The following is a 16,930-nucleotide window of genomic DNA, read 5'->3' on the forward strand; positions in this document are numbered from 1 at the left end:
GGATGCTCCGGATAAAGGACATGTCCATGATATTGGTGATGCTGGCAGTCAACCCTCGGAGGCTGTTGCCCCCCTGCTGAGATCTCTGGGTTGGGGTGGAGCTGGTTTCCGTAGTAACTTTGGAAGGGAAGTCTGCCATGATCACGTAGTTTATTAGATGATCGGCTTCTTGGAAACAGCCACACCAACAACAAACTCCCTAAGAACTAAGGCTCAAAATGAAGATCTCTGATGAAAAATGTACTTGACTAAATCCACTGGTGGAAAATGCAAGACTAAATCTTAAGATTAAAGGTTAGCTATGTCCAAAAACAAAGTATTAAAAAAACCCAGATTTACAACGACTTGATATGCAAAAAGGTAAGAGAAAACTATCGGAAGAGTTAAAGAGAAGCCCTCCAGTGAAACATCCAGGGTCAGATATCCAGCAGTCACTCCCTCCACCTGCACTAACAGGTGTCTAATGGTGCTGGTGTGAGTCTCTCTCTCTCTCTCTCTCTCTCTCTCTCTCTCTCTCTCTCTCTCTCTCTCTCTCTCTCTCTCTCTCTCACACACACACACACACACACACACAGAGACACACATACACACCCTCATTATTTCGCCATCCTCTCTCTATGTCCTGTGGTGTTTCCCTCTCTCACCGTCTTTATCTTCCCCTGGCACCTCCCATATGACACCAAAGGGTGGCCTTACCTGAGTGACTCATTAACCTGTTTGAATACTGGGAGGAGATGAAAATAACACAACAGAAAGAAGTTACTCCCTAATGGTATGGCTGCTTTTGCATATTTGTCCTTCACTTGTATCAAGATAAGGCAAAGCAGTCATGTACTGCTGCATTGAGTTGATCACATATGATCTGAATATTAGAGCAAACATAAGAACTGCCTTGAACACACAGGACTGTGCACTCCAAGCAAAACAGCAGAGCTGTGTCTTTTTTTTTTTTTTTACCACTAACAGTCATGTGTTGATAGATATTCAGTGATGGTTCGCTAACCTGTTAGGCCCCAAGCCTGTTTTTTAGGTCTCAGGCTTGAAAATGACATTTTGACTATATCTTCACTTCTAAAAGGGGTACATTAATAATCTTTTTTTTCGAAGCAATGATAAACCTGTGAGTTGGATGTAGAAAATTCAGAATCAATATCTAGATGTTTTTATTTTAAAGTAAATTCAGATTGAACATAGTAAAACAATTTAAATTATAGTTTCCGTCCAAAAGAAACCCATCACTTATAGTGAAAACCACCCTTGAATGATGGGATAGTAGACAAAAAGCTTTAGGAATCCAAACTTTAACATATAATAAGTACCCTGTATCAAGATTGATGCAAAACAAGTGAAATTTGACATTTTTACGGCCCGTCCACACGGCGGCGTGCGTTGAAGCTTCAACGCTTCTGCCCATTCACTTTGAATGGGGTGACGTCACACTTAGCCGAACTGCATTGTGGGAGTGTCGCTTTGCTTTGCTCGCATAGCTCGCTTCAAAAGTTGAGCAATGTTCAACTTTTGAAGCTTCGACGGAAGCGTCCGCCAATCAAATCATATGCCAGTACAAGCTCTAGCCAATCAAACCGCGTGCTTGTATGTCCGGGGATTGGTTGTTGGTCGAGATTCAGACACGCCCGCCGGCAAGCTTTAACGCACGTTGAACGCTGTGTGGACACTGCGTTAGAGAGGTTTCGAAAAAAAAAACCACCTCTGGGGTCATTTGGGTGTATTTGCCATATCTCTGGAACCCATTGGTCGATTTTGGTGATTGACACCTCTTTTGAACCGTTAGAGCCAATAGAATCGAGGGGGGGGGGGGGGGGGGGGGGGTGGTTCCTAAATCCATCCAAACATTACCATTGGTGAATGAGAGTGATGCGCAGCCTTCATGCCTAAAACCGGAAGCTGGGTTACACTCTATAGAAAACTGCGTTTATTTTTATAAATGTTACGATGGATTATTAGTAATCATTTCAAAGTGAAACAGAGACATTAGCTGCGTTCACACCGGAGTACTTTTCCCACTTTATTTCCGATATAGTTCCGAAATGTCGCGTTCACACCAAAAAGAGCCGGAACTAAAATTAGTTCATGAGAACCTTTTTACCCCCTTTGCTAGAGAGCAGGGACTCTCATGCGGCTCTCTTGTGAGAAAAGAGCTATATTTCTGATTGGCTGGGCGGATTGCAAACCACGCCCCGTAAAACAAACAAAAAAGTGTTGTGAAACCACCATTTTATTAGCATTATTAGCAGTAGCATTAGCCCAGCACAGAAACGCAGAGAGACTAATTTATGGCAACACAAAATAAAACATGGGAGCGGTGGAGATGAGGAGGTGTCGGCGTTCTGACGATTTACTCGGAAGGCTTCAGCTTCTACTGAAGCCAGTCCCCAACAACTGGGGACTTCCGACTGGGGATTTTGGGCGGCAGTATACGCCGTGAAGTTGTTTGCGGCCTGCCAGTAAACCCAAAGCAGAAGAAGAAGAAGAAGTGACGTCAGCGGCTTCATTTGCCTAATCCACCCCCAGGGATTTATTCCGGTGTGAACGCGATCTGTACTTACTTCATCAGAACTAAAGAGTTCTGATGAACTAAATTCTCATGAACCTTTGTGGGAAAAGTACTGCGGTGTGAATACGCCTATTGGATTAACCGTCAGCAGCGTTTATATGTGTTTTGATGCCCTTGAACACAACCTTTGATCAGAAAACAGCAAAGGCTAAGACGTATTTGCCGTTTTGGTTGTGTGTTGTCTTCGCTGGCTTTTGCTGGCTTTTGCCGCCGTGAGTTTTGGTCGCACAGTGAAAATAAATCATCAAGGAAATCCCTGCCTCCCGTGTCCTGACTAGACAACCTGTATTGTTGTCTAAGTTCATTATCAGCAAGAGCTTAATTACAGTTTCTGTTTCACTGTATGTATTAGTTGTTTTCTGTTGAACTCTTTTACAGGCCTAGTTTTTAAATAATCTTGGTTTATAATGTTTCTTTATATGTTTGGGTAAATACAAATCCAGTTTATTTTAACATCTCCTTTGTCTTTTTTGACAAAGATGTTCTCTTCAGAAAAGAAATCCAGCGTAGAGGAAAAAGTGAGAGAAAGGCAGGAGGACTTAAAACATTTTTTTTTTATGTGTTCTTTGTAATGTTAAAAAAAAAAAAATCTGAATTACCCCTAGTTAGCTCTCTTGGTTTGTCCAAGCCACTTTACATGTTCTATATTTTATCATTGTGTTGGGTAAAATGTTCAGTTTACACTTGTGTAGTTGCTGTTTATTTATTAGAGTTATTTTCATTTTACGTAATCTGTTAGGCCTTATTAGTAAAGTTTCTTGATTACTAATGTTTATTCTTATTATTTGGTCTGATAAAATCCCTGTTTATTTAAGCAACTCCTGTGTACTTGTTGTCTCACTGCTCGGTCCCTGGCACTGCACGCACACACACACACATACACACACACACACACACACACACACACACACACACACACACACACACACACACACACACACACACATGCACACACCCACACACACACACACACACACACACACACACACACACACACACACACACACACACACACACACACACACACACACACACACACACACACACACACACACACACACACACACACACACACACTGTGTGGTACTGGGTCTGTGTATCAGGGCTGCAGGTGGCCTGTGTGAATTGTCACAGCGATATGACAGATGAGACTCAGAGGCCTCTGCTTGATCAGTAAAACTATTTGCTGGACCGAGGAAACTTCTGGACGGGAAGTGTCAGAATGTAACCAACCACACAAACAAGAGCTTGTTTCTTCACAGCTCAGAGAGGGGAAGAGAGGACAACAAACATATGTCAGATAGAGTTGATATTCTATTCTATTTGCCAACGATTTTTTACATTATTTTTTTATTTACCCTTGTCTGAACTATTACCATGGTTTTCCTGTTTTTCAATCTTATTCATGTTGCTGCTTGAACACATGCATTTCACTTGACTAGGGGGATCAGTAAAGGTTTATTTAATCTCATCTTAAAACAAAATGTATTTTCTTTCCTCCTTAATGTTTTATCTTTCATTTTGAGGACCATGTGATGGACTGGACTCTGGAGTCCAGTCGTGAAAAACTCAGGAGTAAACATCAAGCAGAGATATCACTATGATGGTGAAGATCAATCCTACTTGTGCTACAGCAATGCTGACAATTTAACAACTTCTCTCCCCATTGCATTCACTCTCTGCAGAGGAAGCCAAAACATATGCACTAAGGACCCGTTTACTTTAGAAACCTTTTCTCTAGACAAGTTCCATTTTTGATTCCAACTTACTATATGAGTCCCTCCTATGTAAAATAATTTCCTCTGTAGTTTTAATACATTTTGCACACAGCCAACCCATCGTCTAGTTCAGACATTCATTTTAGCAACATGTCAAGTCAAATTACAGGAAAGAAAAAATCTTTATTGAAAGCATATTGTGCACATACTGTATATCATAATGTGTGAACGCACAGAATTATAAAAAAAAAACATAAATTAAGTATTTAATTCAATGAAAAAATGATAGTTTCTTCCAATCATGTTTTGACTAAAATGGGATTGGAAGCATTGCAAAAAAGATGATTAAGAAACAAAACATACAGCAGATCATTTTCCAAAAGTATACCTAACAAAGCACAATGTGTTAACCCTTCAGCTCTGATGTGTGCACTGATGGTAATGCTTCTTTTAATTTCACAACCAGGGTCTAAAACACAGCTCTTTGAACCAGGTAAAGGGAACGAAGACAGTAAGAAACATGGCCATGTAGTCAAGTAAGGCATACCAGAAATGTTACAGAGGAGGAACACAGCCAAAAAGCAACAAAATGGAAGGTCTATAGGTGTTAAAGGTCTAAAGGTGGTTACCTGTTGTCTTTCTGTGCATTTCAATGCAGGCATCTAGTGCCAGGCATAATGCAAAGTCAGAAATATATAAGTCTATCACATAGTGGCTCTAAGGTAAGGCAAACTAACTCTGTGTCCGGTATTTATTTGTGAATAAGGTCACAGTTGTCCTTCAAGAGACAACCATCATTGAATTTATCGGCATACAATGTAGTGTTCTAATACTTGGCATAATTTTACATTTAAACTGGGCAGTTCTTCCTCTTTCATCCATGAAAGGTCGATTAACCTCATAATACATTGGTTCATTCAGTTTATACGTTTTAAAAACGTGCAGAAATAGCCCACCGACCATGTAAACCAAAAGTATCTGCTAAGTGGTTTCTGCCAAATCAGTTACAGTATGTTAGAAAAGCTGGGCTAATTCAAAGATCTAATGTATTTTTTATACACAACCACCGTGGCGACTCCCTTCACGTCCTTCAGCCTGTCTGAGTCAAAGTCCACCAGTAGCTTTCTGACCCCTGTCCGCACGGGAGAGAACAAGAGCTTGACAGACACTTTCTGGCCTGGATTAATATCCCCTCTGAAAAATAAAAGACGGATGCTTGAGTTCTATTTTATTGAGGTCCTGTTATGAACCACACTGTTGTTATTGCTACATGATAAATGACTCATTCTCAGGGGAGCTTGAATGACAATCAAGACAGTAGTTGTTTGACTCAATTGTTTGGTCTGTGTATCTTTAAGTTACATTTTGTAGTTGAAGGTCGAGGGTCCATTGATGGAGCCAACAACCATCTTTTATCCTAGTGTGTGATATATACAATTCAAGGTTCAAGGCTTTTATTGGTCATATGACATACGTACATAGCTACAGTGTAGTTATGACGATGAAAATCTTAGCTACACTGTCGCTATGCACGTATGACCAATAAAAGCCTTGAACCTTGAATTGCATATATCACACAGAAGGATAAAAGATGTAAGGAATGTGTATATTTGCCTGAGCGAAGAGGGTGTGACTCATTACTTACTTAACAGAGATCTCAGTGGCCGACAGTAGGCCGGCTCCCTCCACAGTGAACACGCCACTCTTCAGAGGAACTGGTAGAGGATTGGTGAAGGAGATAAAAGCGGTCGCTTGATTCCATACAACAGCCTTCCCAGGCACCTGAAAAAGGGTGGCAGCTCTATGTTAAGGGCAGCAATTACACTGTAGGACATTACAATCTGGATATGCAAAACATTCAACATAATTTATTTTATGGCCCAGGCTCTCGTCATCTCACGCCTAGACTACTGCAACTCCCTCCTGGCTGGTCTACCTGCATGTGCCATCCGACCTCTGCAGCTCATCCAGAATGCAGCGGCTCGTCTGGTCTTCAACCTTCCTAAATTCTCCCACACCACGCCGCTCCTCCGCTCCCTTCACTGGCCTCAGGTAACTGCTAGAATCCACTTCAAGACACTGGTACTTGCGTACCATGCTGCGAATGGATCTGGCCCTTCCTACATCCAGGACATGGTTAAACCGTACACCCCAGCACGTGCACTCCGCTCTGCATCAGCCAAACAGCTCGCTCCACCCTCGCTGCGAGGGGGACCCAAGTTCCCTTCAGCAAAAACACGTTGGTTTACTATCCTGGCTCCAAAATGGTGGAATGAGCTCCCCATTGAAATCAGGACAGCAGATAGCTTGCACATCTTCCGGCGCAGACTGAAAACTCATCTCTTTCGACTCCACTTCGAGCGATAGAATTACTAACAAAGAACTTCTAACAGAGCACTTATATACTAATAAAGGACTGGCTTATGTAAAGCCAGTTGAGTAGCACTTGAAATGTTTTAGCTCTATGAAACCTGATGTACTTATATGATTCTGTTTTCTTCAAGTTTATATTTTCTTTGTTGAATGCACTTATTGTAAGTCGCTTCGGATAAAAGCGTCAGCTAAATGCAATGTAATGTAATTTTAGAATATATGTAGTTTGATACACTAATGTCAAATATAATGACACAAATCATTTTAAAGACTGAAAATATTATGGCAAGAGCCGGCTATCTTTTTCAGGTAACTTAAAAATGAAATGAAAATACATCCAGGTTTCGTTTCACAAGTAAACTTCAACCATACATGATCATTGAAGAACATCTTTAAAATGTTGTGTGACTGTTGAATCTGTGATTTTCTCACATACTCCAAGTGTAGGATTTTTACAAGAAACATTAGACTCTTGATGTATCTTATTTCATCATTAACTAAGCTCTGCAAACATTTGAAAGCTCATAGTATCATTCTAATCAGTCCTTCTCTACCTTTAATTTATCCACATATAAGACTAGCATTATAAACCTTATAAATGATTTCATGGTCAAACAAGGACTTCTGGGCATGCTCAGAGTGAACCCACCTGTACAAGTAGTTCAGGCATGCTCATCGGGATGTTGGCCATGGCCATGATGGGTTCGTTCTCCCCTGGAGCCTCTAACAAGGCTTTCACCCTGATCAGATGATGCTCACGAACACACCCGACATAGTCATCATAGTGCAAACGTAGCACTTCCTTGTGGGCTGAACACACATGCACAAATAGAGGATAACTTTAGACAGGAGGATTGTACATGCCAACAGTGGAAAAAGCGTGCTGGTTAGACGCAGCATCATTGTTGTTTTACAGCATATTTTCACCATTGACCTCTTTGGGTCTATTTGAGCCACAAACCTTTGTGAGCTGGCACTGTCACACTGATTGTTTGTCTTTTGCACTCTCCCCTGTTTAGAGAACTGTAAGTTGCAGCCATGACCACCATGGCAAGCTGAGCATGAGCTTCTCTGGCTCCTTCATTCTTCACCTGCGGACATGATGGATTTATGATTGGATGTTGTCTTACAAAATATCCATCAATATGCGATATATTCCAACAATGGCAGCCCCATTTCCCCTGTGTATGACATTATTTACTGATTTGATCAATTAATCCATCCATGCATAATTTCAGCTACAGTCTGAACACCCTGTACCTCAACAATCACATCAAAGTCCGTCCCAAGTACAGGCCTAGAAGGCTTGATTGACAGCTTCAGTTGTCCTGGTTCTGTGATCTCATTGGTGACCCGGCGTCCCGCCTTCTTGTACACATCTCTCTCTCTATTGGAGCCTGTGGAGAAGAGGTTGGTCCATAACAATGAACCATGATTCTGTCAGATGACTATAAGCAGATATTGAACAAGTTAAGTGATTTTAAACAATTTCAACATCGTTTGTCCGGCTGAAGCGCGCGAAAAACAGTTTTCATCTCGGATCATCAGAGGCTGTTGCCTCCAAGAAAGACTGATTGAAACCTACGTTTCGAGAGACTACCACGATAATTGAAGGTGAGTTAAACTATTGTATCCGTGTAATTGTAGAAGTAAAGTAGAGATGTAAGTGTTCATTGCCTTTATTTTTATATAAATATGATATGGTGTTAGTGCAAAAATTGTACTATAACTTAAGCTGAAGCTAACAGTAATAACTATAAGATATATCTGAAATAAATAAGTGTACTGAAACAAATACCAATAACTGTATTGCATTGTTTTCTTATGCGCAATTACTTCATACTGTCTAATTCTCTTTTTCGTTCTGCATTTATTGTGCCCCCCTCAGAAAATAACTGGCCCCCCAGTGGCCCCCCCAGTCAAATTGGTCTAGAACCGCCACTGGCTAGGAAGTATTGGAAAAATGCTGTATACAGATCTAAATAAATGTGATTATGCTCAATAAGGGTTTATCAATGTAGCCTTTACACATTTCTGATCCAAGTCAATCTACTCCTTTGCTTACTAATTCTTAACTTACCTTCTGAATATTTGTATTGTTGAGTGACATCATCCCTGTAGTCGCCGTAAACACTTTTGGTGCTGATGTTCCTCCCCACACTTGCCTGATCGACTCTGATCTGTAGCAATATTAACATGCGTCACTATCCTTACATCCTTCTTTGCAAATGGCTTTTGAATTGAGCAAATATGAAAGACAATCAGAACAAAAGTCAATCACCTTCTGCCTCTGGCCGTCTGCCTGGACGATCCAGTAGATGATGTCAGCATTCACCTCAGCAAATACAAAAGGAGCGTCATACTTTACTCCGAGATTTCCTTCCTTGATGGCTGTCACCGGACACGGACCACAGCAAAATTCACCTGAAGGGTGTAGCAATGAAAAACAAGACTGATAATTCAAAAAGTGTTGAAAGTGTTGAAGAGTTGAATAACAGTAATTCGTTAGAAAATTAGGAATATACCATCACTCAATTCTTGAGGGGTGGGGTCCAAAACCTGCCAGCCATCGTTTCCTTTGGGGAGATCTTCTCTCCTCATCCAGGATTCGACCCAACAGTGGAAATTCCTTCAAATCACAACGATAAGAAGAGATCATTCATTACATTAGATTATGTAATATCAACTGTACAAAATCAATTGTATTCATAATCTGTGTGTTTGTAGTTTGTGTGTCTGTTTGTGTGCAGGCTCCTACCAGCTACTGTCTCTCTTGTTTCTCCCATCAAAGCTCTCCAGTCTTTCATTCAGCAGAAAGTCTATTGAGAGGTTTCCATCGACATCATGGGCTGAAGAAAAGTTGGTAATGAGGCGTGTTGGGATTCCCAGAGAGCGCAGCACTGAAAAAGATACCACAAATCAGACAGGAACAATAATTCCCTTTGTTCCAGCTGCAACAATAAGTTAACTTATTGATTAGTTGATCGTCAGAAAACCTTTTTAACAAATGATTAATCCTTTTTAATGAAAACATTTCAGAAAATATTATTTCACATCATATTAAAAGATTAGCTTTGGGTTTTGGATTGACTAAATAATTAAAGAGGTTACCTTAGACTTTGGATGGCCCTTTTTCATAATTGTATGACACATACAGTAATTGAAAAAGAATGAGTAATCTTTAGATCCAACCCTCATTCCTCCCTTCCTTTCTTTTCTGTTAATAATAAGTATTTAAGTTATTGGGGACAACTTATGCCAAGCTAAATCAGCCGGCTGCTGGCTGGAGCAGCATTCACCGTACACAGGATGGAGTTTACTTATCAACCTCTCGGTCAGAAAGTGAATCCACATGTTCCCGTAACCAAGAATTATTATTTTTTTCTCAACAAAAACAGTTGTTTCCCCCCCTTTTATCTTCTGAAATATTACACTTCAGCATCATTCAATGCAACAGTGAATTCTACTGAAGCCTCACCTGTGCAGGCGACAGCAGCAAACACCCAGCACTGGCCATATTTGACCGCCCTCGCCCCGGAATTGCTCCACTGTTGGAGGATCGGCACACTGCCGGTCCATCTGTAAGGTGCGACTCCGTCAGTGTACGACTCGTCCCAGCGACCGGTCAACACACCCTTGTCTCCGTTAGAGTTTACCTGGACAGGTGTAAAGAACATGTTGTGGAGACATCCGGTTTGATCACTAAAGTGTGTACGTGTATCAGTTGCACAAATAAATTATGTATTTTGTCTTGTACTGTTATTTAACTGTTAGTTTTGTTTTCAACAGCAAGTAAAAGAGATATTCACCATTGCTGTGACCATCCTGGCGACATAGACAGGGTCATTTCTCTGCTTAATGTCCACTTCTGAGTTTTTCAGGGCATCCTTGGATTTATCAAGGACTTCAAAACACATGTCCATCACATAGTCCTCAAACTGAGGGAGATTCAAAGGGAAACAGGGAGAGAAAACATGAGATAGAAACAAAGATGTGTTGTCGAGCAGGAGAAGCATCTCAACCAGTTTTTTTAAAATGTATTTCCCATTGGTTGGTCTATATATCTATGTATATATATATATGTTACACACCTCCTGCCTGTCTAATTATAATCTCTCTGTTTTCATCCTCTCTGACCTCACAGTGAGCTGTGAAGGAACAAGCTCTTGTTTGTGTGGTTTAGTTACATTCTGTCTCCTGTCCAGAAGTTTCCTCCGTCCAGCAAACACATTTCCTGTACAGGCAGAAGCCTCCAAGTCTTCGTTGTCACACTGCTGTGACAATTCACACAGACACAAGCCAAATGCAGGCCTAACAGATACACACACAGTTAACCCATTCAGACAATCTGTCAGTGTGTGGGTGAATTACCTGTCCATAATTCCAGGGAATACTGTTGATGTTATCCCAGGTGCCCATGAAAATGATCCCATCTTCATTCATAACATACTCCTGAAGGAGACTCTCGTCAGGGAGGTACACTACATCATCTGGCAGACAATTGGAACAGGATACAGCAGCGACATTAGCAAAAACATAAACTCCTAAATTACATTTTTTTAATGTTGAATTGCCTCAATTAGAAACAAATCTTTATCTGTACTGTACTATTTGTACTACATCAACTTCATTATTGTTGTAAAAGTGAAGGGAATCTGTTAATCTGGCCAATTGGTGGAATCACTTATCATAGGGGGTTTGCTTTTACCTTTGCACCACGGGTTGAAGAGTAGGTGGAAACTAAGTTTATCGGTTTTCTCTAAAATGTGTCCGTCAGGTGACATCATCAACACGACCAGGTGGTACTGGCCAATGATAGCGTCCGCTGGACTGCGCAGAGTCAGCAAAATGTCATCCTGCGCTCTCTGCTGATTAAACCACCAGTTGTCCCCGGCCCCACGGCCCTTCTGAAGTTTGATCACTACCTCGTCTTTACTACCTGAAGAAACATAAAAAAGTATATCATTTATACAAACATTTTTTGCATCAACAATTAATCTTCTTGTTTTCTAAGGGAGTTAGCATCAACAAATATTTCTCAGCTCAGGAGGATATAAAAAAGTATCTTGTGATACTGATACTGCCCGATTATTACGCCATATTATTAGTTTTATGAAGAAGATGTCCGGTCACCAGGGCGCGCGCGCGGGTGTGTGTGTGTGTGTGTGTGTGTGTGTGTGTGTGTGTGTGTGTGTGTGTGTGTGTGTACACATATATGGAGTTAGCCAGATGTGTGTAAATGACTGTTCATGGTAATTTGAAGACACATGCCGGTGTCGGACACACACAAACACACCGACCACACACACACACACACACACACACACACACACACACACACACACACACACACACACACACACACACACACACACACACACACACACACACACACACACACACACACACAGAGAGAGCGGAGCTGAGCAGAGCACAAACACACACACACACATCATGCGCCCTGGTGACCGGACATCTCCTTCATAAAACGAGTAATGGGGGGAATAATCGGGGAGTTTGATGTGTGTAGAGGTGTGTGTGTGTTGTTGAAACGTAGCAGCCTCGATCTCTATTCAGCTGTTCTAATGAAGGTAAACACAGTGAAGGCGGTGCGTAACAGGCACAGCTCTCTGCGCGCAGATAGCAGATACTGTGAGAGTCACGGACATTAATTCATAGAGGCAGACTGGTTTAAAGACTCTCCTGTTTTGCGGATCCAGTGCTTAAACAAATAGCCCTACACCCCTGGCCGAAATGTCCTTAAAGTGAAGTGCGAGTTTGAAATATATTCCAAATAATGTATATCCACTGCCATTTCCCGCACGTAAACATAACAGTCTGCAATGAAACGGTGGTCTACTGTCCTGTGTGCTCCACTTCCTACTTGGCGCACCGGTAACTTTCCTGCGCATGAAAAAGTATATTGTGCGCACGAGAAAGTATCTCGTGCACACGAGATACTTTTTTTCTTTTCCATGAACCTTTAGGGGCTTCGTAGGATATCGATGAAATACAATACTGTGAATAAAATTGAGATTTGTGACAAATAAACTCGTTTTCCCAACCTGTTTTACAGAGATCGAGTTTGGGTCAAGAACTGAATAACAATTATTTTTGTAAACAACTCTTTTTATTTGTCTAAAATTATCAAGTGAACAAGTGTGTCCAAGCCAGGTTGTAATTGTAATTTTTTATTATTGGAAACAAAGCCCAACTGATCCTAAGGACCAACTAACAACTAACACATCTGTTTTACCAAAACCTGTAACGTATTCCTTTGAGTAGGCTAATAGCGTTGTTGCAGCTAACAGTAAGCATTTGACTATTTTGATTGGTATACTGAATACATATTTGTTGTAGTCCCCCAGTATCCAAATGAGGCTATACTCACCAAGGTGCAGGATCAGTTCCAGTTGGTGTTTAGGGGGCAAAGACACGTAGCACTGTAAACTTATGGAAAAGGGCTGACCCCTGCGAACAATCAGGCGTTCCCTATCAATCTCCCTGGTGTGATGAGCCAAGTTGTTTTCATGACTCCTCAGATCCACATCAGTAATCAAACCTAACAGAGACAAAGTTCATCCATCAGTCTGGGATACACTGACGCTGTCTGGTTGCTAAATGAAATGTTGGCATTGATTGGAGTGTTTCACCAGAGTTGTGACCTCACACGGAGTTGGCAAAGAGTAGCATTGAGGTTACAAGTCATAAGTTGAACTTGATGGATAGGTTGTGTTCTCTTGGGCGGAAATACACACATTCACTCATGCAAACAGCTAAATGACAACATCAATACTGTTAACTAAATGTAAAGCAACACCTAGGAAACTGTTAGCCTAGCGTTGCATAAAGACTGGAAAAATAAGGAATAAACTTTGCTAAATGTAACACAATCTGCCAACCAACACCCGTTAAGCTCACTGATTAACATGTTATTTTTTGGTTTAATTTGTGCTATTTGTGGTTCTCATCTAACACCATTCTAGAGAGTGAATAAGTCTATTCCCAAAACATTGAACTTTCCCTAAATGGAATTAAAGACCTAAATTCATGAAGCTGTGGCAAGCCAAAAGCAAAACATAGTTTATGTATTCTGTTTTTAAAATGTAGCCTTATTTAGCTAGTATGATTCCTCTCTCAGCTATTTATTTGACTTGTTACAGGAATGAGGATGGGTCATATCACACCTAAGTGTTGAATCGTGCATCAGCACATTTTTCAAACACTCCATAATATACCTAATATAACGTTTATGGGCTGAAGAGAGAAGCAGTGCAAAAGATGTATACATTACTTAAACATACATGATATAGATGGATAGAGATGGATAGAGATAGATAGATAGATAGATAGATAGATAGATAGATAGATAGATAGATAGATAGATAGATAGATAGATAGATAGATAGATAGATATATAGACAGACAGACAGACAGACAGACAGACAGACAGACAGACAGACAGATAGATGGATAGAGATAGATAGATAGATACTGTAGATAGATAGATGGATAGAGAAAATCACTTACCATTGTGGTTGGCCATTGCGGATCTTCCTATTATTCAAATCTACAAAAAATGTTGCTCCAAGTGTCTTCTAGTGCATCAACAGTCTTCTATTCATGCTTGGTTTTCATCACAGTCCTATATTTATACGCACAAGACTGTCCCTCCCACCTGTCTTACACACTGACCCTGAAACACTCACTAACTCACTCACTCACTCACTCACTCACTCACTCACTCACTCACTCACTCACTCACTCACTCACTCCACCTCATCCCCCTCAGTGACCTCTGACATCACTTACCAAAAGTCTACAGTCCTTTGTGGGTGTGTGCATGTGTGAAAGTGTTTGCCGTGTGGAAGTAAAAGTTTAAAGTGAGTTTATCATCCCCTCTGAAACACTGGGGTCTTTGTTGCTGTATAAGTTAAGGGGTGGATGTTGCTGGTGTGCACGTGTCTGTCAGTTTATGTGCTTTATTTTTATACCTTTTTTTTTTTTTTTTACTGATTGTAGCCTCTGAGGTGTAAAATCAAGTCATTTATCTTATTAGATATGTACAAATTCGATGTAACTATATCGGGGAGTTAGAGGATCAGTTAATTGACATCATACAATCTGTCAGTGTCACAACTGTCTTATCGTAAAGATGAGTCATTTGCCCCACCTAGATTTAACTGGAAGATGAACTGTGAGTCAGGAGGGATGGTGAATTCTGGGAAAAACTGTGTTTCAGGGCTTTGACCTTGTTCATTGTACTTGCCAAATAAGAAAAAGGGCCCACAACATGCATGATTACAGAGTGGTTTGAGAGGTAAAATAGTGGGCATCAATTACAATTGGGTTTAATTACAAAATAATTTGCTAACATGAGGAATTTGTTTTTAACTGGTTTTAATGTTGTATTGTTACATCCAGCATCTAACCATTTGGAAGCAGAGGCTGGGTCAGCCTTCTTTTTTGCCTGTGCACATAAGGCCGATTTTCATCCATTTGGTCAATTTCGGTCGGTCAGATAATTGGCAATTGGCTGTAGTCTTTGAGGTGTGTTCAAATGCAATTTTGTTGGCCACATACCACCTGTAGCCAGTAATTAATTAATGTCTGTTTAGTTTGTCCGCGCCTTTTACTTTGTCTAAGGATAATAGATGTCTTTGACAGACTGATAATACAGTAACTAGTACAGACGGTAAACTTCAGCACCCAGTCCACACATAAAAACACATTGAATCGTCTAGGCACTACAGTGTTACAACACTGACGTTTGGTGCTTTATTTTGGTCACACACTCACGCTTTCACTGATGAAGTCACATACCATATACATTCCATTTTTAGTGATTCAGCTGAACACGTTACACTATAAATGTAAACCTGACCTCATTATGGCTATTCATCGTAAACACCTTGAAATCTATCTAAATCTATCAACCATTTCATATGGTTTTAAACCTGTAGTTATCTTAAATAAGATTGGAGAACAATCCACATAACCCAGGCTTTCTTTTGTTGCTGACTTTTAGCCTTTTTGTGGTCCCTAACACTTCCCATAAATAAACACTTCCTGTAGCAAACAGGTGCTCGGATATCTGCTGGACTCAGTAATGTGTGCCTGGTGAGAGTGACTGGAAAACTGTGTTTGCAAACAGTGTGATTCTGAGTTGTGGAATGATGAGATGGTCATGTACCGGGAAACCAAGGTTGTTGACTGAAATGCACTAGAGTGTCAACAGAGTGAAACACTTGTTTGTCTCCCACACACAAAGACCACACATTTTGATAGATACAAATTGGAACCCTCCTTGCTGATGCACACTTTTGTTCGTGGGTCATTTTGGACACTCCAGTGGAATTGTTTGTAATAAAGCAAAAAAGCTGCAGCCTTTTCTAACTGAAATGTTTGTGGCCATAGCTGCAAGTTAATTAACACGAGAATCTGCAGTAATTGAAAAATCTGCCATATAGAAATTCAAGATAGAATTGTATTTGTATTACTTGCACTATTTTAACTATTTTGTCTGTTTTATTATGTTGCACCATTGGAGGAGTCTGTGACCCAAGATTTTCATTGACATATCTACACTGTAGCTATATACAAATGACAATAAAAGCCTTGAATCTTGAAAAAAAAGAACATCTGACATGAGTATTTGATAGATGGAATGACTGTAGATCCAGAAAGTACTCGGATCCTCCAAGGTCTCATCCAAGTTTCTGTTTATCAGGGTGATTTACTTGCTGTGGCTTTAAGTGTTGTTGAGGGGAAGATGAGGAGATAGCTGGACTAGAGAACCCCTTTCACCCCCTCCATGCAGAGCTAGTGAAGATGAGGAGCACGTTCATCCACAGACTCTTCCCTCCTCGGCACACCACAAAGGACCTAAGACAATCGTTTCTGCTTGTAGCCATCAGACTGCACAATCAAGGGTTTACCAGGTAACCAATCAAAAAATTGTAACTGAATATCAATAATATTTGCACTGTATGCACACACGACCCTCATCCGCACACGCACCTGCACATTTAAATGTATATTGAACTTGTTCACATATCTGTACATATGTACACTTACAGAGTTTAGCTCAATCAAATGTTATTTTCTATTCATACTGTTACTACATGTTTATTTTTACGTAATTATTTTGTATTTTTATTATCCATGTGTATATTCTCATGTCTCGTGAACTATAGTGTTTCTATCTTATTCTGTTGCTGCACCTGAATGTCCCTACGGAGATCTATAAAGATCCATCTTCTCT

At 40.5% G+C, this 16,930-nt stretch overlaps 2 protein-coding genes across 2 annotated transcripts in view; both read right to left on the bottom strand.

Moving 5' to 3' along the window:
- pllp (plasmolipin) overlaps nucleotides 1-560 on the bottom strand; it is a 12,371-nt gene extending 11,811 nt beyond the window's left edge. The window contains exon 1 of the mRNA XM_079681062.1: nucleotides 1-560. This exon is cut by the window's left edge and continues 26 nt beyond it. Within this exon, the coding sequence (XP_079537188.1) occupies nucleotides 1-139 (139 nt within the window). The 5' untranslated portion in view covers nucleotides 140-560.
- Nucleotides 561-4,456: 3,896 nt separating this feature from the next.
- Nucleotides 4,457-14,377, bottom strand: LOC307039164 (protein-glutamine gamma-glutamyltransferase 2-like). The gene is made up of 15 exons (XM_079681005.1): nucleotides 14,197-14,377; nucleotides 13,058-13,228; nucleotides 11,375-11,605; nucleotides 11,038-11,156; nucleotides 10,476-10,604; nucleotides 10,145-10,322; nucleotides 9,425-9,566; nucleotides 9,192-9,295; nucleotides 8,948-9,090; nucleotides 8,747-8,846; nucleotides 7,927-8,063; nucleotides 7,628-7,757; nucleotides 7,316-7,476; nucleotides 5,939-6,075; nucleotides 4,457-5,487 (listed from the first exon to the last, which is right to left on the bottom strand). The coding sequence occupies exons 1-15, from the start codon at nucleotides 14,210-14,212 to the stop codon at nucleotides 5,322-5,324; spliced, it is 2,064 nt and encodes a 687-aa protein (XP_079537131.1). The 5' UTR covers nucleotides 14,213-14,377; the 3' UTR covers nucleotides 4,457-5,321.
- Between the last annotated feature and the right edge of the window lie 2,553 nt (nucleotides 14,378-16,930).

Source organism: Notothenia rossii (genome assembly GCF_949606895.1).
Source record: "Notothenia rossii genome assembly, chromosome: 5".
Classification (NCBI taxonomy): domain Eukaryota; kingdom Metazoa; phylum Chordata; class Actinopteri; order Perciformes; family Nototheniidae; genus Notothenia; species Notothenia rossii.

Excerpts from the sequence above, each read along its gene's own strand:
- LOC307039164 (XM_079681005.1), bottom strand. Across the intron at positions 10,323-10,475 it reads CCAGGATGGTCACAGCAATG|GTAAACTCTAACGGAGACAA; the intron begins GTGAATATCTCT and ends ACACCTGTCCAG. Across the intron at positions 7,758-7,926 it reads ACTTTGATGTGATTGTTGAG|GTGAAGAATGAAGGAGCCAG; the intron begins GTACAGGGTGTT and ends TCATGTCCGCAG.